Source organism: Trichoderma reesei (assembly GCF_000167675.1).
Source record: "Trichoderma reesei QM6a unplaced genomic scaffold TRIREscaffold_6, whole genome shotgun sequence".
Lineage (NCBI taxonomy): Eukaryota > Fungi > Ascomycota > Sordariomycetes > Hypocreales > Hypocreaceae > Trichoderma > Trichoderma reesei.
The window spans coordinates 253,610-279,719 of NW_006711153.1; the positions used below are offsets into that span (position 1 = coordinate 253,610).

General features: G+C 52.7%; 6 protein-coding genes across 6 annotated transcripts; 2 read left to right on the plus strand and 4 right to left on the minus strand.

Annotated features, from left to right (window-relative positions):
* Positions 1-566: 566 nt before the first annotated feature.
* On the plus strand, positions 567-1,369 carry TRIREDRAFT_105867 (uncharacterized protein; the record flags this gene model as incomplete). The annotated part of the gene is made up of 3 exons (XM_006964040.1): positions 567-691; positions 857-1,007; positions 1,058-1,369. 3 exons carry the CDS (start codon positions 567-569, stop codon positions 1,367-1,369), a joined length of 588 nt encoding a protein of 195 aa, XP_006964102.1.
* A 640-nt stretch (positions 1,370-2,009) lies between these two features.
* TRIREDRAFT_105868 (uncharacterized protein) lies at positions 2,010-3,970 on the minus strand (the record flags this gene model as incomplete). Its single annotated transcript, XM_006964188.1, has 4 exons — positions 2,010-2,481; positions 2,558-2,568; positions 2,657-3,378; positions 3,847-3,970. The coding sequence occupies 4 exons, from the start codon at positions 3,968-3,970 to the stop codon at positions 2,010-2,012; spliced, it is 1,329 nt and encodes a 442-aa protein (XP_006964250.1).
* A 2,003-nt stretch (positions 3,971-5,973) lies between these two features.
* On the minus strand, positions 5,974-6,895 carry TRIREDRAFT_105869 (cell wall protein; the record flags this gene model as incomplete). The annotated part of the gene is made up of 3 exons (XM_006964189.1): positions 5,974-6,003; positions 6,082-6,167; positions 6,229-6,895. The coding sequence occupies 3 exons, from the start codon at positions 6,893-6,895 to the stop codon at positions 5,974-5,976; spliced, it is 783 nt and encodes a 260-aa protein (XP_006964251.1).
* A 1,502-nt stretch (positions 6,896-8,397) lies between these two features.
* Positions 8,398-9,859, minus strand: TRIREDRAFT_105870 (uncharacterized protein; the record flags this gene model as incomplete). The annotated part of the gene is made up of 5 exons (XM_006964190.1): positions 8,398-8,555; positions 8,685-8,968; positions 9,062-9,149; positions 9,347-9,569; positions 9,728-9,859. 5 exons carry the CDS (start codon positions 9,857-9,859, stop codon positions 8,398-8,400), a joined length of 885 nt encoding a protein of 294 aa, XP_006964252.1.
* Positions 9,860-10,675: 816 nt separating this feature from the next.
* Positions 10,676-13,135, minus strand: TRIREDRAFT_121139 (amino acid transporter). The gene is made up of 7 exons (XM_006964191.1): positions 12,510-13,135; positions 12,227-12,428; positions 12,113-12,154; positions 11,900-12,047; positions 11,731-11,836; positions 11,301-11,660; positions 10,676-11,243 (listed from the first exon to the last, which is right to left on the minus strand). Exons 1-7 carry the CDS (start codon positions 12,857-12,859, stop codon positions 10,838-10,840), a joined length of 1,614 nt encoding a protein of 537 aa, XP_006964253.1. The 5' UTR covers positions 12,860-13,135; the 3' UTR covers positions 10,676-10,837.
* Positions 13,136-17,183: 4,048 nt separating this feature from the next.
* On the plus strand, positions 17,184-18,801 carry TRIREDRAFT_59549 (uncharacterized protein; the record flags this gene model as incomplete). The annotated part of the gene is made up of 4 exons (XM_006964041.1): positions 17,184-17,344; positions 17,411-17,728; positions 17,848-18,666; positions 18,735-18,801. 4 exons carry the CDS (start codon positions 17,184-17,186, stop codon positions 18,799-18,801), a joined length of 1,365 nt encoding a protein of 454 aa, XP_006964103.1.
* Positions 18,802-26,110: the final 7,309 nt, after the last annotated feature.

Sequence of the window (26,110 nt, forward strand, 5' to 3'; positions counted from 1 at the left end):
ATCGTTCAGCAAACCACAACTTTTCCCCTGCATACGTTATGTGGCTTCGACTTCTTTGGATTCTTGATGCTCAGTACTGGAATCAAGCCGTGCCGAATACCTCAAGGGCCTTTCCACAAGCAAGCCGAGAACGACGTGACACAGTTCGACACCAAGCCTACGAAATGCTAGCCCACGACTACGAATCATAACTGCTTGAGCTTGAAGCTCCATCGGTTGCTACAATAACCCCCCTCAGCTGTGGTTTACAGAATTGGCAGGTCGACACTTGGCCTCGAATGGTTTTGATCGAAGGTTTCGGTTGAAGGTTTCGATTGAAGGATACACTACTGCGGCAATTGCACTCGCCAGACATTGTCAAAGCATAACAAGCAGCCTTGGCCCCCAATATTCATGCAGAAGACGGCGACAGAATAGAGTCGGTCAAACAACCTCCAAGGCTTAGGCGAGCGGAATGTGCCTTACCATACAGTGAAAGGTGCCATCGTTCTTTTCCATGAAAGCCCAATGCAGCGAATCACCGACTATCTCCTCAGGAATGTCGGAGCTCGCAACAAACAAAAGACATGTCAGCGACATCAGTTGAAGGAATATTCTCGAGATGCCGTAGCTCGGCAGAAACGGGGCCGGCACTGTTGGTTGTTGAGCTTTTGAGCATACTCCAAGCCGACACCAGGGGCTTTGGGCGATTGTAAGCTGCTTCGCGCAAGTAGCCGGTCTCCTTTGGGCCACCTATATGTCACTACTAACCCAGTATGCCAAATGCATTTTCAATGGCTGTGTCCATCAATCTGGTATTTCCTGGCGCGCTCCCTGTAATCGTCCTGATATAGTGCTGATATTGTTGGCAGTCTAGCCTAGGCGAAATGCAAGACCAGTATCGCGGTCTTAATACTGAAGAACAACACATCCACGGCCCTTTGACGCAGGCTCGTCGGGAGCGTCGTCTTCGATTCGAGAGCTACACTCTCTCTGCCTCTATTGCATCGTCGCGATCTGGTAGCACGGTATGTCTCGTTTCTGGTTGTCCTTGTCTATATACTGACTGGTCTCGGAGTCGCGCGTCTTGTTTCCTGCGCAAACAGCGACAAACCAGAATCCCATTGAGATCAGTTCTGATGAGGAATCGGTGCCAAGCCTGGGCCAGCTGGCCCATAATTCGGTCAACAACAATGTCATTACGATATCAGATGATGAGGAATGGGTGTCTGCGGAGGAGGGTGTGAATTCTTTGGAAGATGAGACACTCTCATTATCATCTCTTTCTCTGTTTCCTTGTATCATCTTGTTCAATCGCCAGCTTAGTTTCACACACGGCCTCGCCGGAAAGCTTATACAGATGGCTCATCCCAGTAGTCTTCGCCCCTGAACTCGTATAACCATACAAATTATTCTCGTTGTATATGACTGCCAACACCTCGGCGAGTAACTGTCCTGCCGCTGATATGCACCATGGCTCCGTTCGTACTTCGCTCGGATGGCTCAGTGACTCCCAGCTTGCCCTGTTGTCGCCTGCCGTTCCATGTATAGAAACTCCAACGTCAGAATTGAATTATATCTAGACAAGGCCTGAACAACATTGCAATACTAAGCCCTCGGAGAATGTCTACACAGTAGTTGAACTTTGTCAGTTTTCACATCGATCATGTCATCACGAAGGTGGGTGGACGAAAGTTGATGCATCCAACCATTGACTTGTATTCGTGTAGCTTCTCTGGGGCTATCGTATCAACATGTAGAAGAGAAACATTACTCAACACAAAACCCCTATTCAAGAATCATCAACAGACGCCCAACTCCAAACGCCCAACATCCAATCCCGGTATCCAATCCCAAACGCCCCAACGCCAAACGCCCCCAACGCCACGCTTCCCCCAATGCCAAACGCCCGATACCCAAACCCATATCCAAAAGAAAAGAAAAGAAAGAAATCCAAAACAAACATCCAAAACCCAAACCCAAATCCAAACCCAAACGCCCCAACTCCTAACGCCCCCAACTCCTGACGCTCAATATCCAAAAACCCTATCCAAAGGGTGAGTTCCCTTTGCATCGCCGGATCCCTTGTTTGGCCCTCGAAGCAGACGGCCTGAAGAAAGATGTGGCGGATGCTCCTCTTTCGAGTCGTAGCCGGAGACGGTGAATGGGTAGAGGGAGAGTTGTAATGTTGTGCGGGATGTCGACTCCAGCTGGGGCCAATGCATGCCGAAGGCTTGTCTGATGGGAAACGACAAAGGCGGATGTGAAGCTCGGCCGACGGACGCCACGATGGAGCGGGAGCAGCGCAACGGATGCAGACGGATCTCGGTTGATGGAGCCGTAGTTGACACGACAGAGATGCGGCCGAACGGAAGAAGAGGTCGGAGACGATGGAAGCGCAGTTCGGCAGAAGTGGTCTCGGGCCATGAGGGAGGACGCACGAGGTGCTCAACCAACGAGGTCTGGGGCGGCCAGGGAAGAGACTGAGCGGACGCCGCTGAGCTATAATGCGAGATTCAGGAATCACGGGTCAGCATGGGTAGAGACAACAGGTAATGGAGAATCTACAGGGACTTACATCATTTGGTGCTGTATCATTGAGGCTCAGCAGAGATGGAAAAGCACGGCTTTGGATTGAGTGTTAGTCGAAGAACTCAAGGAGGGAATTTTGACCTACTATCAATCTGCTGCGGCGGCCCATGGCGGCATGTAGGGTGGTGTGACCCTCGTTCCTGAAGGTTGTCAGCACCAAGGGATCTCCCGCTGTAGTCACGTTGACGAAAGACATCAATGAGGGAGTGTAGATGAAGAAAATGACCACGTCAATGGCAACAGGAGATAGAGAGGGCGTATATAGATGAGACGAGAGTATGGTATAGGGGCAGGGAGCGGTCGTGGATGTGTATTTGGTCGGAGAGGAGTATTTGTATCGGTCGTGGATATTTATTTGGTCGTGGAAGGGTATTCGATCGTGGGGGAGTATTTGTATCGGTCGTGGAAGAGTATTTGGTCGTGGAAGAGCACTCGGTCGTGGAGGAGTATTTGTATCGGTCATGGAGGAGTATTCGGTCGTGGAGGAATATTCGGTCGTGGAGGAATATTCGGTCGTGGAGGATCTTTCGGTCGTGGAGGTCACGGAGGACGAGGTGGACGAGGTGGGACGATCGATGAAGTTCGGGTCGAAGATAATGGAAGAGATGTCGTTGTCGAAGGAGGAGCCGATGTCGATGAAGTCGTGGTAGACCTGAGTGATGGAAAGGGGCAAGGGAGGCGGAGGGATGGGCTGGAGGAGGGAGGACAGGAGTGCACTCACCGAGTCGGATTGAGGGTCGAAGAGAGGCCGCCGCAGCAGAAGAATGCAGATGTGGTTTGGTATCCAAAACCCATAACCAAGCTGTGCTGGTGGAGAGAGAAGAAGAAGAAGAGGAAACGGAAGGGGGGGAGAGGGGGGTATTTATACTCGAGGGGGGTCCAGGTTCCTTCCCGGACTCTCGTGGCACGGAGAACCGCCTTCCGGCAGTCTCTGTGGCGTGATGATGCTCGTCAGGGGCAGGCAGGTGTCGGTGACCCTGGGCCAGGCCAATGACAGCTCAGGGATAGCAAGCGTTGTGCCGAGATGCGACCTTTCCCCTCACTTCGATTGCTCTCGGAGGGAAGCCGCGTGCCTGGGTGTCTCGTGTTTGCGTTTCGGTGCCTGAGATTGGTCGAGAATGCTCCGAGATGACGCGCTCGAGTCTGGAGGAGGAGGAAGGTGAGCATGTTCATGACGATCCTGGTTCGATCTGTCGGCGCCTTCTCTTCATTTCTTGGAAAGACGCATCACGACATTGGGAAGCATGACGGAGAAAGAGATCCGTTGCCCCTCACCTGCTGAAGCGTGAGGAAGGTGTCTGCCTGGTGTTGTGGGTAGGTGATGCTCCCCCTGTGGTGGTGAGCGTATGTTTGGTGATGCGGCTGCGGTGGTTGAGGGTATCGTGAGTGATGAAGCCATGATAAGTTGTTCTTTTATTGGAGATGAAAGTGATGCGCCTGATGTTGTAGACCGTGTAGATTCGGGATATCTGAACGATTGCGGCCGGAGAAACCACTGCCAGCTGCCATTAGTGGTTCCGTCGTCCTGGCGGACTGGCCTCTTCCGCAGCGAAAAGCGCGTCTTTCCTGACGGATATCTGCAAAAGCTTTCTTCTGTTGTGGTAGAATGAACAGAAAAACATTTCACTGCATCTTGATCGACATTGAACAAATACTGGTCGAGTTCCACCCCATTGTCAACGCTGAACTCAGCCCCTGAACAAAGAAATCGTAGCGACACGAGCATCTTCTCAAGTCTACGTGAACAAGAAAGAGAGCATTCGAGAACTTCCGCCCAGCCTGGTTCTTGGTCACTGCGTTGTGCGCTCCTTATATGCCTAAAGCAGCGACCTATACCCAGAGCGCCAATAGGGGTACTATGGCATACTGCACAGGCAAGGGATCCATCGCAAACACCAGAGTTGATGAGACACAATAGCCTCCAACTACATTTTGAAGGTCGGTTGATGAGGTTTTCCCTCGTGTGACTTCCAATTTTCATGCTATGGTCATCGAGAGCCCAAGGACTCGGCGAGCCCTTCTACCCTGAATTGACCATTCTACAGGACAACACTCGTCGGAGCAAATTTCGGGTGAAATGCAGCTTGATCCTTTATCTCTCTTTTAGGAATCACTATCTTCAGAAGCAATCGATAATAACAGCTCGTCGTCGGCCATGGAAAGGGCCTCGAGTCAATGACCTCAAAGAATGTCTGGCCGCGAAAGACAGCAGCCCGTTTCTTCTCCGAATTACGTTTGCCACGCAAAAGTTCTCGGTCTTCCCATCGCGGCCGACTCAACATCGGACCTTCGTAGTCCCAAAGCCATGCTTTGTTCTGGAACACCGTCGCAATCGTTGCTCGCTGGTCATCGGGTACCCCCTTGTCGTGGACAGAGGGGGGGGGGGGGGGCGGTTGAGGGTGCGATATTGTCCCGAGACTTTTGGTTCCTACAGCTTCCGGTTACCACCCTCGTTTGACTGAGCCTCCCTTTGGCTATCATCTGTTCCAATTTTCAATTTCTTCGCCCGCAAATAGCGCATTGCATCGAATGACTGGCAATGCCTGGGCGAGGATTCGGTCCGGCTCGCTCGAAACTCGATCGGTCGGAGTCGCAGGTATTGATGGATCGTCCAATTGGTTATACGAGAGAAACGAAAGGGTGCTGCAGGAACTGTATCTCCCACAGTATCCATGAATACCTAAGAAACAACAGGAGAGCCCTCGGTCTCTTGTCGCAGAGAAACCTATCGTCCGAAGAAATTGGGCGACTGTCACAGACGATATGATGGCATAAAAGGGAAGAAAGGATCATCAGGCTGACAACAGTGGTTGGCAAGCAATGGTGGATGTTCAGCACTATTAACAGCCATCTTGCCATGCCTTGACAGGAGGCCGGGAGATGGGCTTTATCCCGTTGCAGACAGCACCGTTCAACTTTTACAGCTACCGGCTACACCAGTCCATCAGGGAACTCAGCATTTTACTGGAGTAATGGGGGGAATTACCCAATATCATCTCCTTATGTAGGAAGACACTCGTGATTGTGTTGCGCAGCATACTTGCCACATTTCTCGTTCGCTAAAAGTGCCTCGTACTGAAGGGAGTTGATTCCAGAGGAATGGCGTAAAGGAACCATAGAGCAATGTTCACAAGAAGGTTCATTGGCACGCATGCAAAGTATTTATTAAGGCCGATTATAACAATCAGCAAATTGAACCGGCATCCATGCAGGGAGGCCCAAAGCCATACCACATGGAATCCAGCGTCGAAGGGAAAATAAACCGCAGAAGCTCGTGACAAATGATCGTGACTTCAGCTTGATGTCCTCCTGCTCTCCCACCTCCCACCACTTGCCCGAGTTGGCTACCTTGGCTCGAGATGTTGAAAGAATCTCTCAGCCTCGAAACTCAATGAGAGTTTACTAGTTGGGGACGTCTTCGCAGAGAAGAGCCTGGCCAGCCTGTTGCAAGCTGGATCAGCTACCATGTCCACTGGTGATACCAAAGAGATTGGGGGGTGGTCAACTTACGACAGGTAGAACACAACACTGGGCCTTTGCGCCGACCTCCTGGCAAATGTCATTGAAAGCCTCGACATCGGCAGGGGCGCTGCGAGCTGTTGCGAACCAAATAAGTCAGTAAAGAGACGCTGCTGAGGGAGGACCAGGGAGGCTTACGGGGCTCGCAGCTCAGGTCAAGTAACCCGAGCACGCTTGTATCACAGCACTGAGGGCTAGCATAAAGAATACCAGGGCACAGGTCGGAAGCATTGTCTTCTCCGTCACCATCATCGCCACCGCCGACAGTACCGTCGCCGCCAGTCCCATTGTCAGGAGAATCGCTATCCCCGTCGGTGGGAGGTTGCTCAGGGGCTCCAGGAACATTGTCGTCGTCGTCGTCTCCGTTGTCGTTGTCGTCGTCGTCGTCGTCTCCGTTGTTATCGTCGTCGTCGTCTCCGTTGTTGTCGTCGTTGTCGTCTCCGTTATTGTCGCCGCTGTTATTGCCGCTGTTGTTGTTGCCGCCGTCGCCGTCGGCTTCAGGGGGGGGATAAGGGGTAGAGGATGGAGGCGGGTAGCTAGACTTGTCCCCTCCAACGCTGGTCGGATAAGAGGGAGAGAGGGTGGTAGAAGGAGGCGTGTAGCTGTCCTCGTCTCCGTCGTCCTTTCCTCCGTGGCCGGGAGGATATTCCGGATATTGAGAGGAGTAGTCAGGAGGATACTCGGGAGGGTGTCCCACTTCTCCCGAAGGATCGTCTCCGTAAGTTGGAGGCGGAGGCGGGTAGGAGCCGGCGGGCACAGCAAGAGAGCCGGCAACGAGGAGAGCCGTGACTGCGAGGAGCTTCATTGTCACAAGTTGGTTAGCAAACGAAGGAATGCCGTTGAAACGGATGAAATGTCAGTGATTGAGAATTGAGAAATGGCTGGAGAGTGAGCCTCTGAAGTGACTGTGAAGAGTGTGCTGGTGAACTGAACAAGATGCCCATAAACAAGGGAGGGATTTCAACACTCATACTTATAGCTGAACAACAAGCTGGCGAATTATCTTGTCAGGCAACACAAAAGGTGCACATCAATGCCTCCTGGAGATCAAGCTCATCGTCTCACGAGGTGAAGAACAGAAAAGAGCGTTGCACACGATGCCGGCTGATACGTCGTACTTAAAGCACGAAAACTGTGATTCTCTTTTCGTCCAGGCAGGGCCAGGGCGCGGTCGTGCCATTTCCTATCCAGGATGTTTGTGTTCACTGTGTCTCGACGCCCACGCTACACGGGACCCATGCCGGCGGCTGGAGGCGGATCGTGGCCAGGTATCGGCAGCTGAACCTGCTTTGCCCTGATCTCCTCTTTGTCGCGGTCATAGGTAACACCTCAGGGGGGCACCAAAGCGTGGAGTAAAAGCTGCAACCGTCCATTCAGCCCCCCTCCCTTCGTTCAGCCTCGGTTCCACTGGAGGGAGATCGTGGAGTGCTGTCCTGCCTGTAGCACCTCATGATCGGCTGCTACCAACCGTCAACCTTGTACGATCTCAGCCCTCGTCGGGATCATTTTAGTAAATCCCGAGATTGGCGTCCGATCTGTACGCAAAAGTGTAGATTGACCTGTCCCATGGCTCCTCCCGACTTCTATGTCGAAGTAATCTCCACAAAGTGCCTCATGTCTCATGCGCTTCCGACGTGGCTGGGTTGCCATTGGCGCTGCGGAGCATCCCAGTTCGCTTTCTGCATCTCTGAGAGGCTCGGGTCGGGTCGTTTGCCAGCGAAGGCCTGCGCTGCGTCGTCCATCCGCAACAAACACCCTAAGCAATCTCCAATGAAGTCAGCTGGTCTTTATCTCTGCTTGCTAGCGGGCTCTGCTGGCTAATGAGTAGCTGGTGGAAGGGCTGGTAACGGAAAGGCGAGTTTGCTGACAACCAAGGGATGGACAGACGTCATGAAGCATGTTTCCGAAACCTTTCGCACTCCATACTGTTCCCAGAGAGCCCTGACGAAGCCGTTCGGGTTTGGTATATTGATGATCGTACAACTCTAATAAGTTCCGCAGTTGCTCAAATGTCCCGTGATCCGGGATCCGAAGAGGTCTCCCCCCCTGTCCTGTTGACCCCATCAGATGCCCGAATCCCGGTTCGTCCTATGCGGCCCCCAAACCACACAAACAGGGCATCGAATGATCGGTGAGAGAGCAACGCATCTCAATCGGTTATGTCTTTGCTTGAATCTTTTGGCACCAGGTCACATTCCTGTCTTTTTCTCGCTCTCACATTGATCGGATGCCATCCGGCATCCCGTTTATTGGATCCAATGTCTCTCCCTCGCCATCTCTGGATTTCCGGTTTCTTGTCCTCTCATTTCATACTGTAGGTATGTCTGTGTGCCCAACCATCGTGTCTGGATCGTTCCCTATGCCCTGTTTCTTCACGAGTTCCGTGTGGTGCGGCGGAATAAGATTGTACAGGAGAGCCTCAATGAGGCCTCCCACCGCGGGTCCAAACCACCAAACCCATTGGTCTAAAGAATGGCAAACAAATGCATCCCGTCCGTTAGCCCACTGTGGCTGAAAAGAACACGCAGGCAACCTGCCCATCACAAGCAAGATCCTAGCACCAGACGAAGAGCCTTCAGAAAGCGGCAACTTACATGACATGTTCCGTCTTGCAATGCCAAATGCCAGGCACCTTGACGGGTTCATCTGCGCTCCAGCGTAGCCGGGGATGATGCCACTCGACGAGAATGTCACCAAGCCCAAGGATGCGCCAACCAGCAGGGGGCCCATCCGGGGGCCGAAGAGCGCGGCCTGGCGGGGATCAAGGCCAACACCGAACGAGAGGAAGAGGAGGACGAATGACGAGAAGACTTCGTTGAGGTAGACTTGGCCAGGGGATGCCTGCGATGGGTCGTACCAGCAGCCGCCTCCTTGCAGGCTGATCGTCGTAAGATGGATGGTCATTACGTGTTTTTGCAAGGTGATAAGGCAGCATTACTGCATGATGGGGAATGGCAGTAGAGACACTGACCTAGTCGCGCGTTCATGGCCCCAGACGCCCAAGAGAAGTCCGCCGGCAAGGGCGCCCCCAAGAGTCTGGGCAGACATGTAGAGGATGCCTAGCATGAGCGGATCGTCAGTGAAGCCAAACAAGGAAAGAAGAGCATAATGCAAAGAGGCAGAAGAAGTGAAATTTAAAATATGCATGCACAGCTGACGTGGCGTGCTCAGCCAGAGTAAGCCATGAGGTATCTGAATCATTCAAGTGGCTCGAGACTCGTGAGAGTAGAACAGCCCAAAGGGGAGGCATACGTACCTCTAGGCACGGAACAAAGACCCGTCAGAATCGCGGAAAAGGTAATCATTGGATTCAGGTGGCCACCGGAAGCAGGTGCCGTGGCATAGATGAAGGTCGATAGGAGTATAATGTTGGAGATGCCAATGTAGCCACCAACTTGTGGCGTCCCGTAGCCCTCTATGGTAGCGGTGATTTGGCCAGAGAGGAAGACGAGGCATGAAGTTGCAACCATCTCGACAACCTATGCATAACCAAGGGACATCAGCCTTGCCATATTTGAGAAACTTCAATCGAGTCAATGAATGGGCCAACCTCGCCAACCATCCATGTGTGAGTGAAGTAGATTTAGGGTCCCGAGACAACTAGGATGAGCGGAGTAGAGACTCAAAGCAGACTCACCGCTGACTTCCACACAGACACGTCCAGCCACTGCCCGACGAAATAGTCACGGCTGCGATACCACGGCGCCAGCCTCACCTCGCGCGGCCGCACCGCCGGTGCAAACGATCCGTCAAAGGCCGCCAGGTCCATCTTGGGCATTGCAGACCGTGGCCCGGGTGCCGCAGAATCAGAGGACGAGGGAGGCAAGTTGACTCCCCTCTGGACCCGGTTCGCCGTCGCATCGTTGCCCGCTGGCTGTGGCTTCTTTTCTCGTAGCGACTCCATCGCCGGGCTGGAGTCGACAAACAGTCTGAACGTTTTCAGGCCTAGTCAAGAAAATAAGGGAGGCCCTTCAATCGTCTCCCGTGTCGGCCGAAGAAGCTGGCAGCAGAGTACCTAGATGCCTTCGTGTCAATGGGCGAGCAACTCGTATATAGGTAGCTGGACTTCCGACGTAGTGTCCGAATCTCTACCTACGTCTGTTGATTCCTTGCCCCAGCCCCCGGACGAACTGTAGTCCGCATCAACGGCTTGTCAGTAACAAACAGTCTCGGGGAGCGAACGCGAGGACTCCAAAGGTCCACCCGGAGATACCCTCAAAACAGATGCGATTGCGGGACTCTGAAGCTGCGGACAAGGATTGAGAATGGAGTTTGTGCGCCCAACCGCGCTGCTAGTAGGCTATTTTGACTTTGTCCGTCCAGGTGCTTTGGGTATAGCCTCGCCCTGCTGCTTAAGAATGTCGAACCGTCGCTGCATAATCATGACATGTGGCGCTACTAAGCACCAGGCCTGCCATCAATTGGCTGCGCTGCCGGTTTAGCAAGCCCTTTGTCACCTATGACAAAACAGCTCGACTGTTGCCGACGTCGACTCATAAGCACAAGGGTTTCCATGATCCATATTCGTCACAATCGTCACATCAAAACACTCGTCGTGCGTTGTGTCGCGTAGGTAGGTATGTATACCATGTAAGCATATCCGACTACCTATAATGCGCAGTCAATGGCTTTGTACAATCCCGCCGGCTGCCAATCCGGGGAGGGGTTATCGTCATCGTATCGTGAAAGAGAAACGCAGAAAAAACAACAGAACAAACGCCTGGAACACAACAGCGACGCCAGTGCTTTAAAACAACCATCCGAGAACCGTCTTTGCCTTTGCTTTCCAACCCTTCTCTTCCTCCACCTGCTCTTCAGCCGTGTGCACGTCCGTCTCAAGGTCCATTTCGTCCAGGGTCACAAACTTGGTCCGCTTGAATATTTTCCAGCCCAGATACATGACCAGCATGATGGGCAGTTCGATGTAGAAGCTGACGAAGCTAACGCCGTCAAACGATGGGCTGAAGCAGCTCCAGCCCTGCACCAGGACCAGGAACGAGTTGAGGATGATGGCGAACCAGGGGCCATACGGGTACGTCCAGTTCTTAAAGGGCAGCAGATGCGTCTTGCCCTGGCGGGCGATGGCGGCGCGGAAGCGGAGAGAAGTGACGCCAATGGCAATCCAGCTGAGCTGGTTACTAACCCCGACAATGCTACACGAGATCAGGTTAGCGATACAGCACTGGGCAATGTCAGGGGGGATCACGTACTTTTGCAGCCACGACCAGAGTTGACCGGCACCGATGAAGCTGGAGCCGAAACAGAGTCCCGCGACAAAACCGGTGACCAGGACAGCCACCCAAGGCACCTGGTTACGGTTGAGGGTGCCGAGGAATCGCGGCGCGTGGCCCTCCATGGCCAAGGTGTACAGCAGCCTTGTTCCGGCGAACAGCGCATGGTTGCCGGCAGACAGGACGCTAGTCAGAATGACGGCATTGACGACACTGCCCGCGGCCTTTGTTCCGGTCATCTGGAAGACGATGGTGAACGGCGAGGTGCGTGTGTCCTTGGAGTTGAGGTTGGGATAGTTGTAGGGCACGTTGAGACCGATGAGAAGAACGGCAAGGACACTTGAAACTTGTCAGCGGACAACGAAACATTGCGTATGATCGGTAATCTGAGTCGCGATGATGGACGTACTAGAAGAGGAGAATTCGCCAAAAGACATTCTTCACAACCTTGGGCATGGTGACAGTAGGGTTCTTGGTCTCGCCCGCCGTGATGGCAATCGACTCGGTACCACCGTCTATGACATTTTGTCAGCCATACGCACTGCACGATATCAGGGCTACGCTGCCCAGCCACTTACACGCGAAAGAAGCAGTGACAAAGACGGACGCGAACCCGCCGATGCCGCCGACGAACGGAGCTCCAGGAATATGCCAGTACTCGGCACCAATGTAGCGGCCCTCGGAGTTGCCGCCACAGTTGACGACAATGCCCATGACAATGAAAACCTAACCGGGTGTCAGCTGGCTGGCTGCGGGTTCGCTTGCAGTACGAGTTCAAAGCTACTACTTACAACAATAGTGATGACTTTGAGGAGGCTGAGCCAGTACTCGAGCTGTTCGTGACTTTGTCAGTCAAGCTGATTCTTTACAAGCTGGTTTCTTACAAGCAGAAGAGGGCCGCTTACCTCGCCGTATGCGCGCACAGTGGCGATGTTGACGACGATTAGGACAAACCAAAAGATCAAACTGAGCGCCCATCCAGGGAAGTGGTCGGTCCAGTATTGCAGGATCAGCTGCAGGGCCACCAAGTCGGCTGCTGTTGATACAGCGTCGTTGAACCAGTAATTCCATGTCAGAGCAAAGCCAAAGGCATCGTCCACGAAGCGACTATAACAAAGATGACAACGTCAGCAAAACCGGACATTCCCCATCGTCAAAGAACCACACAGGCAGTGCATCAGTGCATACCCAGCAAATGTGCAAAAGCTTCCGGCAACTGGCAAAAATGCAGCCATCTCTCCGAGGCTGAGCATCGTGATGAAGACGATGAAGCCAACGATGGCGTAACAGATGAGAATCGATGCTGGACCACCGGTAGCCAGCGACTTGCCCGTGCCGAGGAAAAGACCGGTGCCAATGGTCCCTCCAATGGCGATCATCTGGACCTGGCGTGCAGACAGAGAGCGGCGGAGGCGGTCCTGGAGGATGTGCGTCGAGCCTTCGAGTTCATCGTTGGGGACGGCGCCGACCTCGTTGTGTTCTTTCTTGCCATAGCCAGGCGTCGGCTCCTCGCCGAGGTAATCTTGGCGATAACCCATTGTAAATCACCTTCTTGCTCGTATAGTGGTGGTGACGAAGACTGTGATGAAATGAGAAATGAGAGGGTTTTCCCACTTCTACTGCACTGGTGGTTTCTCGTAATATATCGTGAAGAGCTTCCAGAACGAGTTGCGATGCAATGCCGGCGCCTTGGCAGCGGGTGTGGCGTCACTTATCGGCTGTATATCGAATTCGACTGCTGTGAAAGCAACCGCTCGTTTCGATCTCAGTGCCCCATACAGTACACCGAGCTAGTAGCAGGATGAGAAGAGCGCAGAGAGAAAAAGAGACAAGCAGGAAAGGAGACGAGTCTGCAGATGAAGTACGAGTAGGTTTCGAGATTCCTGCATCCATTAGCGCCTTCGAGAACAAAAGAACCATGCCCTTATCTAATGCAAAAATGCTGCTGCCCTCCCAGAGCCAACAAAAGCGAGGAAAAATCTGGCGATGGCTGCGTGACGGCGTTCCGTGCGCGGACTTGGCCGCTGGGCTAGGCGATTGCGTGATCGAGAGATTTCCCCACTGGGGAGCCAGACCGACGGCGAGGCTCCAATGAGGCGTGGCAAAGATGCGGTTTGTGACGACGAGACCCGGATAAGGCTTGACAGGGCAGGCATGGCATTGGCGGCCCTGGGCTGGAAGCTCGAGAGCCACCCGGCGCGGCGTTCATTCTTGGTACTAGGGGGCCGTGCAACTGCCGCAGGGGATCTGCAGCACGAAGTCGCAGTAGCTGAAGCTTCTCCTGCACCCCGGACAACGGACAAGGACTTTGCTGACAAAACAAGTCCGGAACCCAGCAGAAGGACGCACACCTCGGACAGATGCAGCACAGGCGCGCACTCGAGCTTGTACGTAATCGAAAGCTCGTCGTCGACCGGGATGCTGAAGCGACGGGGACCGAGGCAGAGCAATAAGGTAGTGTCTGGTTCGCTGCTGTAGATTGTTGCCGCATGTCGGCATCACGGAGTGTCGAGTCAATTGTCGAATTGGATTCGTTCGAGACGAGACAATGTGATACAAATAGTCGATCTGCCTCATGCTCTGCTGTCACTCCATCATTAGTCCAGTGTAGAAGAACATCGAGGCTCTCTCCAGCTCTCTCACCGCGCTATCACTCCGTACTCCAGCCAGAAATCGCTTGTATGTATTACATATCCGTCCATGCAAGCCTGGCCCCGGTTGAAGGCGCTTTCTCGGCGGTGGCTTCCGAGTCATGGAGCCGTTCGTCGGGCGTTGGAGCCAAAAGCTGACCGGGACAAATTGCAAATTGACGCCTTTGCCAGCATCCGTTGCCACGGTCGTCAGTGCGCCTAGACTTGGCTGCGGCCAAGCAAAACCTGGAGCCAAGGAGCCGATGCTCATTGCAGGCGCTGATTGCACCATCGTAGCGCCGTTTGATGCCTGTCGACAGCCGAATTGAGAGGAGACAGCATGAGACAGTTGTCGGGTTTGTCGTTGGCGATATTATCAAGCCCAGAGACGGCAGAGCTCTTGCAGAAATGGTGGACATCTCGTTGTATTTGGCGATTAATGACAAGATGACCTCATTTTCGTGGTTTCGTGTGTAGGTACCTTATCAAGCCCTCGCTTCTCTTGCTCCTTCCTCTCGCGTTGAGTGACATCGCAATCTTCTTCGATAAGATTCGCCGCGTGCGCGCCATGATGCCGCTGAAAGTCCCCAGTACATGATCTACAGCGCCCGTCCAGCACAGAATGCAGGTACAGACCCTGGATGCCTTAGCGAGGCGCCACAGCCACACCTCAGCGCCACAGCACTTATGCCAGCCAATCTCAGCCCTACCTAGGTACCTAGTAGGTATGTACCGTATCTGCCTCTATTACCGTATCTCATTCAGACTCGAGATGCCAAAGGCGACGATTCAACGCCACCTCACAACACTCCTCAATGATGCAATGACCCGGTGCGACCGACTTTCCCCAATTGAACCGTCTGTTCGTTTCTCAACTGATCGTTACAGCGCCTGTGCACCGGTTTCCCCGCTGTCTTCGACCCCACGATAGCGCCATGACTAGGAACATTCCGCTCTCCATCTTATCCCTCCAGTCCCTCCGATTCCGACGCCGTCATGCGAACTACTACTCGGCTGCCGGCATGATGCCATCAGGAGGCACAAATCCAACACCCGCATCTTTGGCCTCACTCATCTGTCACACAGTCAACATGGCTGCCCTGGCATCAGTCCGTGGGTATCCAGTGTCCACCCGCATCACAATACCGGGTAGGTCTGCATTATAGGGAGGTATGGATGGCTCACACATCGGAGTGTCGACCTCTCCCACACGCATGATTGCTCTCCAAAAAGTGCTGCTGAATCATGACGGGCATTGTTGCGTGAAAATCGTCGGATCAATCTGATTTATTGCATCAACGTTGTGTGTTGCTGTCGTCTCGCCTCACCGAAGTCTGGAACTCCTCTACTGCATGTCAGTGCAAACAACTGCCTATGAGTGTGTGCTTGTTCTCATCCTCACTCTCATATTCTACAATAACATCAGCGGTAGGCGCAAATGCTTCAATATCCAGATAGAGATGTGGACTTGAACTACATCGGTCTCGTTCGTGAGACAGTTAGTGTCATAAGGGCAGAGAGTACGGCTGTGTTGCCATCGTTTATCAATACCATTTCACCAATTCAGAGTACCGGTCGAGATACGAAGCACATCAGTCGCCTTATCCTTTAATCACGCTGATTTGTCTTGAACCGATCAGCCTCTGCGAGGCCTCGGCAGGCACTGGGGTTTGACGAGTCAAGCTCGCATATCATGACCTTCATCCACAAAGGGCTGGAGATATTTCGAACAACGCATGAATGCGCATGGAGACCTTGGATTGTCTCTACCGGGATCGTTGAGTTTGCCTGTGAGTTAACCCCCCATTGCGGTGTTCTGCCCCGCGACTGAGGCCCATAGACCGTCGCTCGTGCTTCTTCGCGAAAGACCAAGGGCTTCCTCGAGCCTGCGTGGGATGCAAGATGGCCCAGCCTCAATGGCCAAGCCGTCTCCTCTGACTACCTCGAAGAAGTTTGCATGAGGCCCAGTCACCGGCCAGCGTATCGAGCGAGACGATTGGGTATATTGAAGGCTTGAAAGAACTCGTGGCCAGGTCCGTGCCCGCTTGGTCTCACTGGCCTCGCGCATTCTGGCATTGAAAGCTACAATTTCCAAGACCTTGGTGCCGTTCTCATACAACGATCCAGTTTCTCCGCGTTACAATATTCAGCTGGTGTCGCCATTGCAGGCAGCCGACGATCTCCTTCGGAAGGAAGCGAAAACGGTGAATGGCTTTTTCTCCCCTCCCTGTCATTTATTCGACGGACTCTCAGCGTCATTTCTACAATGAAACAGCAAAGCTGATGTGCTTCTCAGATATCACGAGTATCTCAAGAAAGACAGTCTCCCTTGCTTTCTCCGCGCCCCCCCTCTATACGACGGTAACCTCTTGGAAACAATCTTCTCCATTCTATTCGAGCATACCTACTTCTACGATCAATATATTCAGTCATGCTATATCCGATAAACATACCCTCGAATCTCTGCTTGACGCACTGATGCCGCTGGTTCGGACGGCATATCCCCCCCGTCCAATCTAAGGTACTCTCTGCTTTACCTGCATCCAAATCGCAGATTGACCAACACTCTACAGCATCACAAGTTGAGCTCTGATAAATTCGCTCTATCCAATATCCCCTTCGCTGGACATATTATATTGATGATCTTGCAGTACATACCTACTCGCTTCCTCTTATCTCGGACCCTGATACGATGTCCGTTACCCCGCCGTGCTGCTCGATGGTACCAAGGTGTTGGCGGGGAGTCTAGTACTTGTACCTGCTCAGCGGTCGAAGCTCTGCCGAGCTCGCGGTACACTATACTCCTTGTCCTATCCTCAAACGTCACCATTATGGGAGGCACAGAGGCGACTTGTTTTCACCGGCCGAGTGTCCGAAGAGCCTGTCCTTCTTTTTCAACCTACGTATTGAAATATTGATTCGATTCTTGTTCCGTTAGCCGCAGGTCGCCGAGAAACTCATCCTAAACGTATTGCCGACCTTTTTCGACGTGCGAAAAGTCTTCTCTTTCATGTCATTGGAAGGCGGAGGGCGCATCTGCAAGTTTACAAGCAAACCTCAGCCCTGCCCGACACTCCACCATCATCCATTGCTTGCTTTTCTTACATACTACCTTACCGAGTCAAATGTTTTCAACTGCTGCTTCAACCGTCTTCTCCCTTCTCTGTGACATCTTCAATCTGGCTGACCTTTTGCTACCATAAGCTTGCTTCTTGCTCATAAACCGAACAAAATGCCCTTGATCCCCCGCAAGGCAGCGTTCACTGCCGCCAGGCGATTCTACTCGGCCTCTCCCATCTCCGCCCCAGCCTCAGGCCTCCGCATCAACGCCGACAGACTCCAGGAGACAATCCATCACACGTGCCAATGGGGAGCCGCTCATCGCTATGGAAGGTCTGTCCAGCAACTATCGCGGACTATACGACTTGAGCGAAGCTGACACAGCATGGAAACCAACAGCGGGCCAACGGAGACGGGCATGTCGCGGCTTTCGCTCACCGACGATGATGCCCAGGCGAGGCGCTGGTTCGCCGAGGAAACGCAGAAGCTGGGCTGCAGCTTGGTCGTGGATCAGCTTGGCAACATGTTCGCCAGCAGACGAGGAGCCACTTCCAACCCAACTCCCATGATTGCCATGGGAAGCCACCTCGATACTCAGCCTCGAGGTGGCCGGTACGACGGTATCCTGGGCGTTGTCGCCGCCGTTGAGGTGTTGCGGACGTTTGAGGAGAATGGATACCAGACCCATCACGACGTCGGAGTCGTCAATTGGACAAAGTATGTTCTGAATTGTCAAGATCCTCGTCGCCTTTCCATTCCTTTCGCTTCTGCCTTTGTTCGGATGGGTTGTTCAACACCCTCTTTGTACGTCTTGCATATTCTAATTCATTGTTCAGCGAAGAAGGTGCTAGGTTTCCCAAGTCGATGATGGCTTCTGGTGTCTGGGCCGGCAAGATCCCCCTCGAACAAGCCTACTCCCTCGCCGACATCTTCGATCCCTCCGTAACGGTCAAGTCGGAGCTGCAGAGGCTGGGCTACATCGGAGACGTCGCGTGCTCCTCAGCCGGATATCCGCTGGGCGCCCACTTTGAATTGCACATTGAACAGGGCCCCATCCTTCAAGACGCCGGCAAGAAGATTGGCGTCGTCCAGGGCGGCCAGGCATACCGCTGGTTCACCGTCACCGTCGACGGCCGCGATGCTCACACGGGCACGACGCCTCTAAAGTCTCGCAGCGACCCCCTGTTGGCAGCCTCCAAGATGATCGTCGCCTCCAACTCCATTGCAAAGTCCCTCGGCGCGCTGGCGTCTACTGGCGTCTTCAAGATCCCTCCGAGTTCTTCCACCAACACAATCACATCCCGTGTGACATTTACCCTCGACATTCGCCACCCTGACGACGCAGTGGTTGACCAAGTGCAGAGCCTCTGCTTTGAGGCCTTCAAAGACATTGCCAAACAAGACGGCCGTGGCGTCCAAGTCAACTGGACCCTGGACACGGACTCTCCAGCCACTAAATTTGACCCGGACTGCATCAAGATGGTCGAGAAGGCTGCAACGGACCTAGTGGGATCTGACGGCTGGCTGCACATCACCAGCGGAGCCGGCCACGACAGCGTCAACACCAGCGCCCGATGCCCCACGACGATGATCTTTGTCCCCTGCAAAGACGGCGTTAGCCACCATCCCGAAGAGTACTGCAGCCCGGAGGATTGGTAAGCTTGCCGCACTGCGCACTTCTCCCGATAGATCATGGTCATGCTGACAGCTCAATGGTAAACAGCGCACTTGGAGCCCAGGCTCTTCTCGAATCAGTGGTGAATTACGACAGGCTCAAGGCTGGGCAGTGACCTCTGATGTCAACATGGGTAGGATGACGTTTGGGGTGGTATTAACCTCGGCGTGACTGAAGTGAAAGCGAGCCACCTTGTTCTGTATCATACCATCTTCCTGAATCAAGCCAGATGTCCGTTAGAATCTCCAGCAGGTCATGAGGGTCTCTCAGGGCCATGAAACCTCTTCTCACGTAGGATTTGTAATGTATCAACACAAAGGTGTAGCTGTATATGTCCTCGGCTCGATCCAATGGACAGGCTGACGGAAGATAAGAAGAGTGCCAGAGGAAATAAGACTCGCCAGAAAATTAGAACCTGATTTGTCTTCATACACCGGCGCAAATTGAACTCCCTCTACGAATGGTCAAGAGCTCGTATGTATCAACGGCTCTCGTACTCACAGCCTCGCCATTTGCGGAGATGCTTTTGATCTGCACATAGGTAGGGTAACCAACGAGCAGGCTCGAAGTTGATTTGAATTTTCAGTCCAGAGCCTCAAATGTCGATGAACATGTTCGTGTCTGTCTCTTTACTACTTGCAAGCAAAAATTGCCAGAGATTTCTTCCAAAGCTGTTACATCTCAGGAGTGTCACTCAAATTTGATCTTCTGGATGTGCAAGTCGCTACAGACGCTTTGTGTGCAGCTCTCAGAGCCGATAAGTGGACAAGGAGATATAGAGTGAATTCATTGATGACGTTTTACTTCTTGTATAATCTCATACCGGCTGCTCCAGTTCCATGTTCCCATCGATGAAGCCGCTCTCATCTTCCTCGTCTACCTCTTCGAGTCCGCGGAATCTGCTCGTGTTCCGGCTACTCCGCCCCCCACTGTTGCTCCCCATGCTGATGTTGCTCATATCCCTGCGGTCCCTCCATCTGCCTAGGTTTTGACATGTGTCGGGTTTTGACCTCGCGCACGGGCAAATTGGGCTGCCTCTCCGGCAATGGTTCTGGCCGCGTGTAGCCTTCCCTGGAACGGGACGCCACAGAGGGTGAGATACTCGAAGGCCGGGCGGATGAGGCCTCAATAGACCTCCCGCGCGCCCGACGATGTACAATGGCCGCTGCTTGCTACTACCGAAGCAGTCAGAAACGGGTGATCTCAGTGCGTTTTGTCTCTGAGCCTCAGCTCAACATACCTTGGCTGCTGCTAGGAGCACTGGGCCCAGTGCATCTGGGTGGCGGCGGGTTGGGTCGGTCCCCGTACTGCCACCCAAGAGACAAGGTGCGTAAGACTTTACCGTGCACATGAGGCAACGGAAAAGTATGACAGGGCGCCAGACGATAGACGACAGTCGACGCCGCCGCCGCTTCTTGCTGCTGCCGAGTTCGTCAGAAACCAGAGGGGATATGCATTCAATATCCGTGATCAAGTCTGCTCACCTGGAGACAAGGTGCGGTGCGTAAGACTTTACCGTGCACATAAGGCAACGAAAGTAAAGTCATGTTTGCGGTGTATCTGGGCGCTGTAGACGAAGATGCGAGTGTGAAGATGGGAGGTGGAAGAGGAGGGAGAGTCGCAAGATGGAGGAAGATGGGAGGAGAAAACAAAAAGAGAACGGAGGAGAAGGGATGGTAAAGCTTAGCCTGGGAATAGCTGGAAGGAAGCAGAAGCGCGTGAATTGAGGAAAGGGTGAAGAGATAAAGTGAAGGAGTATCTGCGAGGCCGGAAGAGAGACTCCGACGAATGGGAGCAAGGGGTTGGCGAGATGCTCCGCACAAGCTGTTTCAAGGGTGGCTCGGTAGTCGTCATAGAAGGAGTTAGGTAAGAGACTTCAGGATACGGATACGAAGCACAAGGCGCAGACCGACGGGAGACGGATGGCGCGAGGTACAGCAAGGGGCAGGATGCCTGGGGGTCAATGGGTTGGGAAGAGGAACTGCAGAGCTCAGGCCGCGGGGGAAGTTCTGAGGCTAAGGTAATCCGCCTGTTTATTCCAGTTCACAGAGATTGTGTTCCATTCCGGAGCATGTGTGTTTCTTTTGGTCTGATCTGGGATTTGGCGTGCCCCTTTCTGACCCCTGAGGAGGAGGGTGACACTGACATATGAGATGAAGCTGTAAAAAATGATATTTTCCTAAATAGAGTGTTGAATGCTGTCATCATTCGTAAGACCACAATTCTCGCCTTCAACTGTACCAAATGGCCTCGAAACATGATGATTATTGAAGATGGTAGGGCCCTCTGTGGTCCATGCGGCGAGAAGCAATGGGAGAGGTATATCAGGAAAGATTGTAGAGCTCTCTGCAGCGTAAGACTTTACCGTGACGGCAAGTCGCGGTGAAGTCTTGCGCTGCTTTACTTTTTGGTCCGCTTGGTCCCATGTTCGAGACTTGCGTGTGACGACTTGAAGTGTCGTCTTGTTTGCTGTAGGAAGGGGACGCATACTTTTTTTTCTTTTTGCGGTGACAGCATGTGTATCACATCTAAAATTCATGGTAACTGGTGAGAGAGGGCTAGATCAGACATCGCAAAGTATTTCTGTAAAGTTTCTTTTGTTCTGCACTGCCTTTTGGATTATGGAAAGCAATGTACATATGCAGGTGACGCATCCTGTGTGGGTGGTGATGCAAAAGGGGCCCGCCAGCTGGGAAGGACTGCCACGATGCTGTCCCTACATACAGAACGCCAATGTGCTATTGCATGGGCCAAGTACAAAGACGCAAGACTTGAAAACTTGATTCTAATGTTATTCACGCATCGTTGACTGGCTTTTGTGCCACCATTTACCTCAGTTGGCTGGTTTGCGGGCTGGAGAACAGCGCGACCAAGATTGGCCGTACACCACCTTGACACTTCCCCAGATTACAACAATCCGAATATCCAGTGCCCAATAGATCAGCAAATTGAGACCTTGATGCAATATATTACCTTTCGAATGGTAGCAAAGTGAGAAAAAAAGAGAAAAAAAAGTGCTATTAGCATTTCCCCCTGTTGTCATTACCTCCAGTTACATACTTATCTCGAAGGGCCATAGACAGGATTTCCCAAGATGCGGCAAAAAGGAACACAATGTGCCTGTAGTGTTCTATAGCCTTCTACAAAGCTATTGTATGGTTGTCACACTTTAGATATCAAGACCGAAAGGCCCTTCTCCCCGCACGCGATATTCGAAGGGACGTTTAGCAAGATGCTCATCCGCCCGCTGTCCAAAGTTCCCACGCGCTTCTTCAATATGACAGATCCAGCTTCTACCGGTTGTTCATAGGCTCAGAATGCCCTTCGTCTTTGACAATACTCTCGTCTGACTTCAAGAACTTTGCCTCTTCGGATCTCCGGTCATCTTTATCCCACCATTTGGCGAGGCCGTACAAGAATACTCCTCCCCCGTGTAGGCAGAAGCAAAACCTGTTACAAGTCGCGGCGGTCGCTGGAAGTAAGTCTGAAAGTGGGAAAAATATCAATCTTCGTAGACTACTTTTGAGGGAACTCTCTCTAGATGGAACGTCCGAATGGTGTCGTCTTTGTTGAGCTCAGATACGGAGTACGGTGGTTCAACGTCTGTGCCAGTAATTCAGCATTGTCGGATGTCATTTGCTATTGCCACGGGAGAAAATCGAATGCAAGTAAGATCATATTCTGTATCTAGTTCACTTAGAGTCAGCGGTGATGTTGGCCAATCCTGGGATTATGGTACACCGAGAGCCGCCTCGAAGAGGCTGAATCGAGATCCCATCGCACGAAGCTCCTCTCAAATTGCCTTGTCCGGCACTGACCAGAGCCTGGGGCATTCCGACAGCTCAACATGAAGGAGCTCTTGGAGAAAAATGCTCTGAAGAGGCTTGTCATCATGTTATCCAACTGTGGCAGCCATACAATGACAAAACCCGCCTGACAGGGCGTCTTCGAAGATGCAGCAGAATTGAAGAATGGTGTTATGGTAACTTGCTGTACAACTACGGCCCCTTCATCCACCAAATCGTCTCTAATGCAAGACGTATCCGTTCATGTTCGGTGTCAAAGTATTACTGAAGCATTAACTCGACCAGAGTGTTCGCTTGGCAAGATGTTTGGTCGACTGTTCGAAGCTTGCGCGGCCAGTCTATTGAACACCATCAAGCTCGCTCATAGCACGCGGTTGGTCATCGTGAACAGGCGGCAATGCATCGCATGAAGGAATGAGGGATTGACCGGCAGTAGTAGCTGCTTTCATTTTCGTTCTAGAAGTTTCTCGGCCACCACTATGGTCAAAATCGAAGACAGGGTAGAAATCGAGAGAAGCACAAGAGTCCGGAAGGACAGAGGCCAAGATACACGGCGAGGCATAGGTAGTGGCACACGATGTGTCGCAGGGGATCTATTCCACATATATGAATGCAAAGGGCCACGGAGAAGAACAAAAATGGTAGAGACAGGCACAGCAGTTGAATTGAAACTCCAGATAATCCAAATCGCTAATATTAAACCGCAACAACATATATATGCCCCTGCCTCCAGTACCGCTCTCTAGCCAAGTCCTCCACTTGAAACCCCCATTGATTGAGCTTTCCAGCCTTTCCAACACTGACTTCCCGTGGGACACCTTTTCGAGACAGCTGACGGACAACAAGTGCATTTGCATCGTTCATGATAGAAATTCGATAGCTCCATTGATGGGATGCTGGCAGACTGGGATGGGCGAGCGTGGTAAGTCAAGGCGTTGTGATCAGCGGCCTTTGGTACTTTGACGTGTTCTCCGTGGCCCGTTGCGCGAAAGAAGAGCGACGCGGCGTATGTAGCTTCAAATGGTGGGATCCTAGGCCTTGCCTGTCTTGGAAAAGGGCAAACTGGAATGAATCTGTCAGTCGAAGCTGGATGCGGGTGGGAAGAAGGGGAACTTACAGGCGCTGATTTGATTTTCGTTCTCCTCCGTCTTCTTTGCAGCCTCCATCCTCAACCTCCATCCTCAACCTCCATCTCTACAGATGCCTGCTCCAACCTGTTCGACGCGAGTGTGCTTGAACCTTCCACCATGGCATCCGCTAGGACGGGCCCTAGCACCTCGGACGACTGGATGATTGACAATGACCAGTTAGCTGTCTGCGTTGCTCTAGGGAAGAAACAATTTCTCACCATCAATAGTTGTGTCCACAACCTTGACTAGCACATTCCCCAAGGCTGACGTGGTCCGTCGTCACATGCAACCCAATGGTTTAGCCTTGGGGAATGTGCTTTCTGAAGGCCGCACGCGTCGAGGGAGTGGGAGGGAGGGGGGGATAGCCGGTAGGCTGGGCCTCAATAGACCCCGGCCATACCGGCTGCTCCGCTCCCACAGCGTTCACGATATCGTTGGCTGTGGATAGGCTCATTGTCAGGAGGAAGAAAAAAGCTGGAGAGGCGAAGGTGGGTATGCATACCAGTGAATGTTGCAGAGGAAGAAGACTCGACGGTGGACGAGTGAAGACCACCGCAGGCTGAGGCCTCAATAGACCCCCGGCCTGCGGTGGGATGAGGAGAAAGAAAGAGAGGAGAGGAGAGGGAGGAAGTGGTGGACGAAAGCGACCTTATGTACTCGCAAAGAGTGGAGCTGGCCCAAAGGCTCAGTCACCCTCGCATGAATCTTGGCAGAGCTTTCCTCGGTCTGGCTGAGCCGGCAAGCCGTCTTCTCCGAGTTCGGGTAGAAGACTGGAAAGTTCCCGACCACTCTACGAAAACTCCGATCCAAGGCAGCTGCCAGCGATGATCTAGGCTGATTCACATAGACAGAGATCGGTCTCGACCGCTGATGATCGTTTGTTGACGATGATCGAGCCAATAGGGGAGTTCTGAGGAGGTGGAGTGGAGTGTACGGGGCAGGATCATGACTGAGCTCGGTGAATGCATCAAGATTCAAGAAGGTACGAGTGCAAGTACCTACCCAAGGGATGTTCTTCATAGGTAGGTACCTTGGCTAGGTAGGTACCGTGGGTAGAGTGGCCGAGTTGTAGTAGAGTCAAAGGAACTTGGTATGCCATACCATGGGGTAAATGTTGATATCCATGAGTAACGGGGCCGCATGTAGTAGACTGGGGAGAACAAACGTATGAACATCGTCGGTTCGCTGCTTGGAGCGTCTGAATACTGTGTCCTATTCAAAATCTGCTTCTGCTTTGCCATTGCTGCATATGTAGGCTGAAAGATCATGTTGATGCTCGTGTCCATCAGACACAGGTACAAGCACTCAGTCCCTCTCGCATGCTTGTTGCCGTAGCGGGAGTGACAGCAAACTCCAGGCTTTTGGTTGTCATATTACGGCTGATGGTTTGTGCTCGTCATTGACCGACCGCTTGGCGTGGGAGTGTAGAAGGTATTGAACGCCCCTGAGAGGTGCCGAGACGACCTCACCAATTTGTCTGCTCTCTGCTGCAATTGCCCCATCCGCCCATGTGTTCCGCCTCTCTTCAATTCTTCTTAGCACTGCCTCATCTTAGAATGCAGCAGTGACAGCGTTCTGCTGCAACGCATCGTCTTCCTAGTCTTTACAGCTTGCATGGCGGGGATGGTTGTTATGTCTAGCAGACCGCATCTGTCAAATTAACACTTCATTTTCACGGGGTACGCCTCTTTGGCATCCCGAGCCCAGCCAAGAAGTTCACAAATTTTTTGCACTACCTGCCATGCGTTTCCTGTTACTCTGGCTGACTGGTTCCTGCGTCAGACGAGGGCCGACAACGGGGATGCTCGACTGCTACGAAGGTGTGGACGAAACATATTCGGCTCCGAAGACTACTTGAACTTGGTCAAATCCTGTGTCCATCTAATGCTTTATCAGGCTTGCCACACGCATCATTCTCTGCTTCCCTGGGCCCCCTTTACACGCACACGCCGTTCTGCCCACCACTTCCTAGTGAGTTGTCACAGCTCTAGCCGCAGCCAGTTCGTGACACCAGTATCAGAATTCGCTGACCTTTGCTGCCAGCTTAGCTGCTAGCTCCAGGATTCAATAACTCGACGTCGATATCGAGTGATACCATGAGCAAAGTTCGACCTCGCCAGCGGCCAGTGGTTCACAGTAGAATATTACACATGGGTGCTGAGTTCGGACAGGTGGGCAAAATATGCCTGACCCCAACCCGGACTCGCGGTGGAAGAAGGACCGCTTTGCCTTCAGTCGCGTCCGTAGTGTTCCAGCGTCAGCTTGAGTATTGGATTCACGCGCCAGAGGAGGGCTTATCACGCCATTTGTACACGAAGAGTTTCGAATTTGTCTGCAAATCCTTTGTATGTGATTGTAACTTGTGGGCTGTTTGGATAACACGAGGCTATCATGTTGCGCCAGGGCTTTGTCGCCCTGGATGACCTCCGCTCACCTTTTATCTTCCTCCTCGTAAGATGCCCGCAAGGCTTCAGTCGTTTCCGTTTGT